The sequence below is a fragment of the Syngnathoides biaculeatus genome, chromosome 21 (genome assembly GCF_019802595.1).
Source record: "Syngnathoides biaculeatus isolate LvHL_M chromosome 21, ASM1980259v1, whole genome shotgun sequence".
NCBI classification, from domain to species: domain Eukaryota; kingdom Metazoa; phylum Chordata; class Actinopteri; order Syngnathiformes; family Syngnathidae; genus Syngnathoides; species Syngnathoides biaculeatus.
Genome location: NC_084660.1, coordinates 2883498 through 2893550, shown reverse-complemented (window position 1 = coordinate 2893550; position 10053 = coordinate 2883498). Strand labels below are relative to the sequence as shown.

The 10053-nt window shown below is 54.0% G+C and overlaps 1 protein-coding gene across 3 annotated transcripts; it reads left to right on the top strand.

Annotated features, from left to right (window-relative positions):
* The first annotated feature begins 561 nt into the window (after nucleotides 1-561).
* On the top strand, nucleotides 562-6046 carry rcor2 (REST corepressor 2). Of its 3 annotated transcripts, XM_061808624.1 has the most exons (14): nucleotides 1119-1273; nucleotides 1914-2066; nucleotides 2432-2488; nucleotides 2860-2940; nucleotides 3027-3079; nucleotides 3145-3306; nucleotides 3599-3723; nucleotides 3799-3865; nucleotides 3933-4172; nucleotides 4240-4317; nucleotides 4401-4458; nucleotides 4698-4765; nucleotides 4841-4984; nucleotides 5063-6046. In XM_061808624.1, the coding sequence occupies exons 1-14, from the start codon at nucleotides 1126-1128 to the stop codon at nucleotides 5357-5359; spliced, it is 1731 nt and encodes a 576-aa protein (XP_061664608.1). In that variant the 5' UTR covers nucleotides 1119-1125; the 3' UTR covers nucleotides 5360-6046. The 3 variants fall into 3 exon arrangements, with proteins under 3 accessions (XP_061664609.1, XP_061664607.1, XP_061664608.1); XM_061808625.1 differs by lacking the exon at nucleotides 1119-1273 and adding an exon at nucleotides 562-894 and having other exon boundaries at nucleotides 4841-6046; XM_061808623.1 differs by having other exon boundaries at nucleotides 1117-1273; nucleotides 4841-6046.
* Nucleotides 6047-10053: the final 4007 nt, after the last annotated feature.

Sequence of the window (10053 nt, the reverse complement as noted above, 5' to 3'; positions counted from 1 at the left end):
AACAAGTCTGAGTTATTGCCGGCAGTCGTACAGGGACCGAACATCCCGCGTCGGTACCCCGGACTCCCGAAGAAGACGGTGGAACGCCTTCTCCGAGTCCCCAAAACTCACGCAGACAGACCGGTTGGGGGAACTCCCGCCGAGGGTGTCGGGCTGGTCCGCTGCTCCGAGGCCAGGACGAAAACCACATTTGGCTCCTCCCGGATCTGAGATTCAACTTCCCGACGCACCCCTGAGTAGACCTCACCAGGGAGGCTGAGGAGTGTAGTTGGAACACACCCTCCGGGGTGACCGCCACCGTCCCAGTCTGCCAATCCAGACATTAGCCATGAATGATAAAACTCTTTATTCTTGTGTATGGTGCTCAAAGGTAAACTGTCTGCTGTGTGCCGCCCCCCCCCCCTCATCACATACACCCCCCCGCCCCCCCCCCCAAGTGCAAGTCTGGACAGCTTGCCTTAGCACTGATACGCACACTTGACGCATCCCTCCGCAGACACAGCGGCAAGTAGTCCACACGGTTCTCTTTGAGCGCAAAACGCTTCTAACGGCTCCTTTCTTCATTTGAACCCACCTGAGCACAAGCGGCATTGAAACCGGATCGACCTCTACGCGGACTACTTCCTCCTCGATCCGAGCGGTGAGGCTGGAAGCCGGGAGAGGCGGCGGCGGATGAGCACACCGCAATTCCGAGGGAGCTGCGCGACTTGCCGGCCGCTTCCATTTGTGCTCCGCGCAAATTGGAGGAATTAAAAGCGTAATTGGAGGGGGGGGGGCATAAGTTTGCATTTTTCTTTTTTTTTTTATTTTGGATTTTGCACAGTGGAGAAGATTGTCAAACTCGCCGTGGAAGACAAAGCCACGCATAAGTTGGCGGAGGAACGAAGCACGCAGGTACAACGGCGGGGTCGTGTTGACTCGCGAGTCGGAGTAAACGTTACTAATGTAACGCGGGGGAGGCGCGAGCTAAGCGGCTAACGCTAGCAGACCAAAACTCTCATCCGAATAAGGAAAGGACGACGACGACGGCGTCGCGCGTCGGAAACTCCGAACCCTTCCCTCCGCGAGGCCACCGAACGCCTCGAAGTGGGGGGGGGGGAGAAAGAAATGGAGTTGGGATGTGGGATGTGGGATGTGGGGGGGGAAGGAGCGACTCTCCCCGGACTTCCGCGGGAGTCGCCGGCGTGCCGCAAACAAAAGGGACCGACTTGTGTTTGGCAAACAAAGAGGCCTCGAGTAGCCCCAGGCGCTCATTTTCGGGCTAACCAATCAAGTGAGCAACTTGAATGCATTTCAAACAACATTTCATACATTGACGTCTTCTTCTTTTTGCTTAAAAAAAACAAAACCAAAAAACTTGCTGTCCAAGGCTACCGTCGCGGTGTAGCCGAGGCTACCACGGTCACGCTCCCTTTTGGACTTAAAATGGGGGGGTCGAAAAATGTCGGTTTTGAGTATTCCTGTCGTGAGGACAGCTGTTGCGGTTAGGAGGGGGGGTGGGGGCGTTTTGGGAGACAAAGAACCTCTTAGAAAGCCCTGCATTGTCCCTCAGAATTGGTCTTTCAAACACTTTTTTTTTGGGGTGGTCGCAAAGTGGGGAAATTGTTTGGATGCCGCCGTGATGGGTTGACCTCATGTGACCGAGGAGGAGGAGGAGGAGGAGGAGGATGACGGCCGGATTGCGTCGTGTATTTTTCTTTTTTCCTCTCCATAGAGCCTGAGGCTCACGGAGACGTTTTATGGTCTTCCCGGGTCAATATTCACAGTTTGTACACCCAAGTGCTACCCCGAAAGGTGCCGGGCCTCGCCAGGGCGACTTTAATCGCAGTCGGTCATGAAAAATGATTGGTCGCAAATGTGTTGGACTCCAAAGTGAAGTGTGTCAACAGGGGCCGTCTTTGAAATGTGTTCAGGCTCTGCTCCGGCGGCTGGCCGGGCCATGCCCTCGGCGATGGAGCGCCCCGGGGCCCCCGGCGTCCTGTCCAGGAGCCGGACCAAGACCGTGACCAACGGCAACGGTCAACCGCATTCAGAGGAGGAGAGCAGCGACGAGGAGCACGCTCACGGTCCACGCCGACGCGCTCGCGATGTCACGAATTCCGTCTCCCCGAGACGTTCGCGTCGGCTCGTCCCTGTTATCGAAAGTGGAATCACTGGTCCGGAGTCGACCCCGAAAGCAAGCCTAAACGATTGAAACGGGCTCGGGCACAGTTTGAGACCATTTCAATGTGAAATAAATTCCCCCCCCCAAAAAAAATAAATGAAAGAAAGAACAAAAAGGGGGACGTCGGCGTCGCGCCCGGCCAGTCTCGATCCCGTCGGTCCCGCTCGGCCGCTTGCTCGACGGCGTTTTTGTCCGAAAGTCGTGGACCGCGCCCACGTCCTTCCTCTTACGTTTTGCCTTTTCTCGCTCTTGCTCCCGCACGCGCAGACAGCATGATCCGAGTGGGTGGAGACTACCAGGCCCAGATCCCGGAGTTCAAACCAGGTAAGGCTCCAGCTCCGCCTTGACTCGACGACTGCCATTTCTCGTTTTTCCAGCCGCAAATTTGAGTCCCGGCCAAGTTTCGGCTCCGTCGGCCTTTCGCCGTCTTGACAAATGCAAAAGGAAAACGCTGACGGGGGAGCCGACGCTTACGCTCGTAAAAACAAAAGGAGCGACTCCAGCTCGCGATGTCACTCCCGTCGGTGACAATTATTTTTTTTGAATTGACTCGTTCGTCGGCCGGCATTTTTTTTTTTTTTTTTTTTCGGGAAGAAGAAGAAGAAGAAGAAGAAGAAAAAGAACGTACCTCGATTGAGCATAGAAGACGGATTTCGCGTCGCCTGTCGGACCTGACCCGACTCTTTGAATTGCAGAGAGCCCGGCCCGTTACGGCGAGAAGGAGCGGAGGAGCATGTTGGTGTGGCGTCCCAGCAGTCAGCTGTCGGATGCAATGCGTACGCACTCGCGCGCACTTTGAACCTTTTGCCAAGTTGCCCCGTCTCTCTGTCGCTGACGGCGTCGTCGGTCTTGTCGCACGCAGTGGATAAATACATCCTGATGGCGAAAGAGAAACACGGCTACAACATGGAGCAGGTAGAGTAGACCGGACGGCGGTCGCCGTCGCCCGCCCGTACCGACCGTGTAAACGCCGCCGCCAGGCCCTGGGCATGCTGCTGTGGCACAAGCACGACGTGGAGCGCTCGCTGGCCGACTTGGCCAACTTCACGCCCTTCCCCGACGAGTGGACGGTGGAGGACAAAGTGCTTTTCGAACAGGCCTTCAGCTTCCACGGAAAGAGCTTCCACCGCATCCAGCAGATGGTGAGACGCGCCGACCCGTTTTCGGGGCTGAGTGTTTGGCGCGATAAAATTCATCGCCAGTTCGCCGTCGACTCCGGCGCTCCCGCTCAGAAAGTGGATGGTTGAAGAAAAGAAATGAAAGATATGCTGCTTACTTAGTCCTGCCGTACTTCTTTTCACTTTTACGAGAGCGAGGAATTCTCAAGTTTGAAAATGCGCAAAAGATTCGAGACATAAATTAAAAAAAAAAAAAAAAAAAAGAGTTAGCCAATCGCTTTGCTACTCGTTCGCGACAAACGTTCTTTGTTTTTAGCTTCCCGACAAGCTGATCTCCAGCCTGGTCAAGTACTATTACGGCTGGAAGAAGACCCGGACCAGAACCTCGGTCATGGACCGGCAGGCCAGGAGGCTGGTGAGCAAGAGGGAGAAAGATGATAGGTGAGAACGGCCGGCGCTTTTGATGAACGACCAAACAGAAGCAAAGGACGGAACTTCCATTTTCTTCAAATGCAGCAACGATGAGCTCGAGGAAGGAGAGCCCGGCAGTGACAGCGACTTTGAGCTTGACGCCAAGAAGGAGGTGAGCGTTACGCTGGGGGGGGGGGCACACAAAGATGATTCGTCGGTGAGCTCCCGCGTCTGCCCAGGCAGCCAAACAGAACTCCAACGGCGCCGCCTCGGACAAGGTCCCCCCCGGTCGCTCCGGCCCCATCAAGAAGGAGAACATCGGGGCTCAGTATCGTCACCACCCGCTCCGTGCGCGCCGCCGGCCACCCAAGGGCATGCACCTGGAGCGGGCCGACATCACGTCGCTGTCCGCCTCGCACGACTCCGGCGCGCTGACCATAAGGCAGCTGGACGCGCAGCTGGTGTCGCTCAAGCGGCAGGTGCGCTCCCGCAGAACGCCGCCGACCCGTCTTGACAATTTGACATCGCCTCGACTTCGTTTTTCAGGTCCAGAGTATTAAACAGAACAACAGCAGTTTGAAACTGAGTCTGAATGAAGGCGTCGACGCTTTCAGACCCACTGAGGTATATTCGTCGTCGTCGTTCGTCGTCGTCCCCCCCCCCCCCCCCCCCGAGCTCCTCTGAACTGACGAGCTTCTGTTCTCCAGCCCCCCCCCAAGATGAACGCCCGCTGGAGCACGGAGGAGCAGCTGCTGGCCGTGCAAGGTGAGGGAACCTTTCCGTCCTGTCCCAAAAGAACTTGACTTCCCCCTCGCATAAAAACGCCGCAAAAGAATTTGAACAAAAACAGGCCTAACCTGACCAATAATAGCGTCGTACCGATGAGCTGGGAGTGGAGTCAAGATGTGTTGCACACAGGTGGCCGCCCCCCAAATCCTTTCATGCTCGTGCCGAATTGGGCTATCATAGGACCTCAAAATCTCATCATTATTATTCTCTTGCAGCGATCCGCCGTTATGGCAAAGACTTTACGGCTGTCGCCGAAGTGATTGGAAACAAGACGTCTGCTCAGGTGAGCCCACTCCGGTTGTTGTGTGCCGCCCCCCCCCCCCCCCCCAATCGCAGTGACTATAATCCGTTGTCGCAGGTGAGCTCGTTCTTCGCAAGCTACCGCCGCAGGTTCAACCTGGACGAGGTGCTGAGGGAGTGGGCCGCCGAGGAGGCGGCGGCGGCAGCTCGAGACTCGAGGAGGAGCGGCGAAGAGGCGGCGGCGGCGGCGGAGGACCAAGAGGTGAGGAAGGGTGGCATAAGTGGAGCCCCCCCGGGACTCGCTCACCCGCCCTGTCCTTTCCTTCCCTCGCCCGTCAAGGACTCTTCTTCAGACGCGGCCGGGGGCACCTCGCCCCGCTCCTCCGCCCGGGCCCCCTCGTCCCTGTCCCAGCCTCCCCCGCTCCTGCGCCCGGCGCCGCCCCCGGCTCCGCCCGGCCTCCTGCGCCAGCCTCCGCCGCTCCAGACGCGCCCGCTGCAGAACCGGGCCCCTCACAACCACCCGCCGCCGCCCCTCATCCGGCCCGCCGTCACCTCGGGCCTCCTGGCTTCTCCTCCCGGCTCGTCGCCGCCGCCGTCGCTGATGGGGATCAAGGTGGAGCAGGGCGGCGCTCACTAGGGGAACATTTTCACTCCGGTTTTTTCAGCAATTTCAGCTGGAAATATTCCACGTTGGAAACTTTCCATGGGAATTCACGTCAGTTGAGAGTCATTTGATCATATTCAAGGTGAAATATGATTTTTTGGGGGGGTTTTTTTTTTTTTTGTTTTTTGTTTTGTTTTGCTGCTTTACTTGAGAAGCATTTCACAAATTTTTGCTTGCAAGATGATGCAAAAAAAAAAAAAAACTGACCATGTAACAACTTGAACTTCCAAAAAAAAAAAAAAAAAAAAAAGTCCGAAATTGGTGCACTTGAAACAAAAAAACTTGAGAATCGATTTGAGTTTGGAGCAGAAAAACAACATGCACAAGTCTCGCCAGTGCATGGTCCTCATTTTTCCTTTGCGTTTTATTTATTGAAAATATGAACTATATGATTACCACTCGATTCAATTCCTGATTTCTTCTGGTAAAATCCCATTGAAAGTTTCCTGGAATTTTTGTGACCCGAAATCACACGTTTGGGCCAAAGCGTCAGCTACGAAGTGTTTATTTATTGATGCACTGTCACACCTACCTCCAACACGCACACTTAAAACACTTCAAACACGATGTGTATCTATCCCCCCCCCCGCGCTGATTGAACGCTTTTTAATTTTCTTTTTTTTTTTTTTGGTTACAACTTGAACCCTCGACAAGGAAAAAGCAGGTACGACGTTGACTCACTTGTAAAAGCTGCGGTGAACGTTTTCAGGCTCAGCCGTATCCCGCAAGTATCAACTAGAATGATGATTTTTTTTTTTTTTTTTTTACAAATATGACGATGAACTCTAGGATAGCTAATAGTTGCTGTTTACGAATATTATTGACGCATTAAGGAGCGTTTTGTGTGTGACGAGCTGTGAGTGGTTTTATCTCGTCTCCTGTAATTTACCAGTTAGCCAAAGTCTGTTGTCGCTTTACAAGCACAAAATAAGGCAACTAAAGACTGACTTTCTTGTGACAGTTTAGTTTTAATACAAAATGTTGCAGTGAATGTGGCGCATTTTGACTGGTCAGTCACGTGACCGCCGCTGTTTGGCGTTAAAACGCGTGGCTTTCCCTTGTTTTTGATAAACTGTCTTTGCATTTTTATTTTACATGCAAAAAAAAAAAAAAAAATGCTCGTTCATTCCTTTATGTGAGAAATTGTTTACATTTGGCTTTTTTTTTTTTTTTTTTATCCCCTAGAGTAAATGACCACAGTTTGAACCTTTGCTACAATAAAGACAAAAGATTGGATGATGCATTTTGGTGCATGGTAAATACTGAAGTCTTGTAATTATGCTTGAGTATGAATTACTTTTTCTTTTTATGGGACATTGAGCTCAAAGTGGCAAGTCTGATGAAATTGCCCATAATTAATGTCATAAATTGGTTTGCTCACTATTCTCTTACTGTGTAGGTTTCCCAAAATAAAGGACTGCGAAAGCGGTCAAAAGGGAAGAGGACGACTGACTCCATCAGTTATTAATTGTTCGATATGACAGACGTACGATGTAAACAGTTCCGCTTCATGAGAAAATATCGACGCAATCTCAAAAAAAAAAAAAAAAAAAAAGGTAGTGCTCTTTATTCAGAAAAGCCACCTTCAAAGCTATTCTGGGGAAAGGATTGAACATAATTGTCAAGTTTAAAATATCTGTAATTAGCTTTTGCTATCCCAAATAGATGAATTAAGGAGGGGCATTGCTTGTCCGAAGCATGGATGCCCTGAGCAATATGGCGGACTTGCTGACGCATGATATTGAGCGCGACATTTTGAGGGGGAAGGTGAAAGTGGGCTTCAAACGTCCGATGACGAGTTGAAATCCCTTGCGCGGATTTCGGAATTGGCCCAGTCCTGCGGCGGCAGTTGCAGTTGGCGTCCACTAGGCGGCAGTACGGCGCCGTCGACGAAGCGCTTGCAGCCGGCGGGCACTGTCCACGCCGGAAACAAAGAACCACGTGACGGGAAACAGTCGGATGTCAGTGGTAAGGGTTGGGCTTGTCTTGAAATTGTTTTTCAAACCTTCATGATGAAAAGTTGCTTCCATCTCGGGGTTGAGGCGTCAAACGTCCGCCCGTCCATCCATTTTCTGAGCCGCTCATCCTCACGACGGTCACGGGAGCGCCCCCGAATCGGTCGCAGGCCCGTCGCGGGGCACACGGAGACGGACAACAGTCGGGGCCAGGAATCGAACCCCGGTCCTCACAACCGTGAGGGCAGCGCTCTAAACCCGCGCCGCCTGTCGTATTTCAACGCCCGCGGGACAGAAAGAGGCTCAAAGTGCACTTTGATTTATTCATTCCGAGGCTTTAAATCCACTTCCAAAATATGCTTGCTCGCTATTGATAATCGTGCATTTTCTCCGGTGACAAAATAATAGCAAAAAGAGACAAGAAAGAAAGGGAATACGATGGTTCCGTCGAAGACATTTGGGCTTATCTTGTGGACACGTCAACTCAAGAACTTCCGAGAGGAGCAATAATAAATTTGCTTGTTGTTGTTTTGGGCTCACTTGGGCCCTTTTTCTTCTCCTGCGGCGTCCACTTGCAAAGGTTACTCAAGGTCACGGCTGAGCGGCGGGCGGGCGGGCGGACTCCGCTCGGTCTCGGTGCCGGCTCGGCCTCTCGCTTCATCTCGCCGCTGGGGGGGGGGCGACAACAAAAGACCGAGCGACTTTTCATTAGATTCTGACCTCCGAAAAAAGACACTTGTATTTTCTGTCATTTCTAAAAAGAATTCAACACGCAGCGAGCGACGCCGTAAACAGTTTCTTCCTTCTGTGGAATTCCTAACCCAAGACCAAAAAAAAAAAAAAAAAGGCTCAACTTCCCTCTGAAGCTCGCGTAAACACACACTTGCGTGTGCGTCATTTGCTAGCCCCGTCCAATCCAAAACAAATCGGTGTTTATGTTAGGAAGCGGCTATCTTTTGGGCCCAAATCGCAGGAAACACCTGCGACGTGGCAAAAAAGCCCACAATAAGATATTAAAAGGCCGCCGGCCGCTTCCTGCCTCGCCGAAAGGGAGGAAGACGGCTCACCGTTCTCCTCGCAAGCCGACGACTTGACGCCGAGGAGCATGACGCCGTCTTTGGTGCTTTCCGGGCGGCTCTGGAACGACGCGCTGTGGGCGCACAGCAGACGAGGACGGCGCTCGGCTCGTTCGCGGCCGCGCCATCGACAGCGTGCCGTGCCTTCGCGTCGGCTACTTACTTTTCAGTTCCGGTATCGATGGTCTCTGTGGGGGAAAAAAAAAAAAAAACAACGGCCAAAGGCGTCCCTTAAAACAGCCGAGATTGAGCGCGAATTCTGCCACGGCGGGCGGGTCAGCGCACCCGTGTGGTCGTGGAGCTGCTTGCACTTGAACCTGAGGATGATGAAGGCGGCGAAGGCCACCAGCAGGACGAGCGCCGCAATCCACCAAAGTCTTTGGTCTGGAGCCGAGCGAGGAGAAGCGGGAGAGGCGCCACGTGAGCCCGTCTGGGTTTTGGGCCGGGCCCGCTCGGTCCCTTACCTGCTCCGGCGCCGTCTTTGTCACCGCCGCTGACCCGAGGACCTTTCAAAAGCACAATCGCAGTCAAACGCGCGGACTAAACGACGTTATTAATAATCGGCAATAATCACGAACAACGATTTCTCGTGATCCAGTTGGGGGGTTCACGAACGCAACGGGAGCATCCTGTGGCGTCTTGGCACTACATTGAGGTGACTTGAGGAGCTCCACTCAGACAAAGGTAGCGTTTTTTTTTTGCGGATTTTATGGGGCAACGCCGTATACGCAAACGTAGCGAGTCTAGCGAGCCGCTAGCGCAAAAAGGACGCGCAAATCGCCGAGCTGGACCAGAGGAATGAAAAGGCGGACATTTTGAAATGCGCTCCAATCGACCCTTAACCCTTCCCAGACGACTCACCGGGGCCGTTCTCCGTGGTCGGCGGGCCCGTCTGGTTCCCGGGCGTCACTGAAAATGCAAACGACAGTCGAAAACAATTTGGTGAAGAAGCGATTGGGCAAAGGCGGTACCTGCGGAAGGGGGCGAGGCGGCCCCGCCGGCGCTGGGCCCTGCTAACGTTCGAGTCACATTTAGTCAGGACTCGTGAGCGAGTCCACCGCGCGAAGCGCTTTTACCGAGAGTCGGGCCGCTGACGTCCGGGGTCCGAGAGCCGGTGGTGCTCGGCGGGGTGCCGTTTCTCGGCGCCGCTTCGGTTGACCCTGTGATCGCCAGCGCAAAAAAAATGACCGACACGAGACCGAGCGGGACTCAAACACTCCAAACCACGTCGTCCGTACCGGCTTCCGTTGAAACGGACGTCAAGCTGGGCCGCGTCGCCGAGGGGGAGCTCGGCGCCATCGTCGGAAGCGTTTTGGCTGAGGAAAAGCGCCCGTGTCATTGTTGCGCCGAAACCTTTCACGTCTTGGACGCACTCACCGCTCGCGTCGGGTTTTCCGGCGGCTGCCGTCGGAGACGCCGTCGCGGCGAGCGGGCGGATCCTCGCCGTCGCGGCTGCGCGAGGGTACGAAAGGGCAGAATGAACAAGTCGCCGGCGCTCGGACTGTCGCGACGCCGCGTTTGCGTTCACCTGGTTGGATCGTCGTCATCGCTGGCGGCGTCTTCGGACTCGCCGTCTGCTGGTCCTCGGCGGTTTCATTCGCCGACGCTTTGACGCAAACGGAGAAGGGCAGCGGGA

Excerpts from the sequence above, each read along its gene's own strand:
- rcor2 (XM_061808623.1), top strand. The coding sequence starts at position 1,126 with ATGTGGGATGTGGGGGGGGAAGGAGCGACTCTCCCCGGACTTCCGCGG. Across the intron at positions 1,274-1,913 it reads TTTTCGGGCTAACCAATCAA|GCTCTGCTCCGGCGGCTGGC; the intron begins GTGAGCAACTTG and ends AAATGTGTTCAG. Across the intron at positions 4,173-4,239 it reads TGGTGTCGCTCAAGCGGCAG|GTCCAGAGTATTAAACAGAA; the intron begins GTGCGCTCCCGC and ends TTCGTTTTTCAG.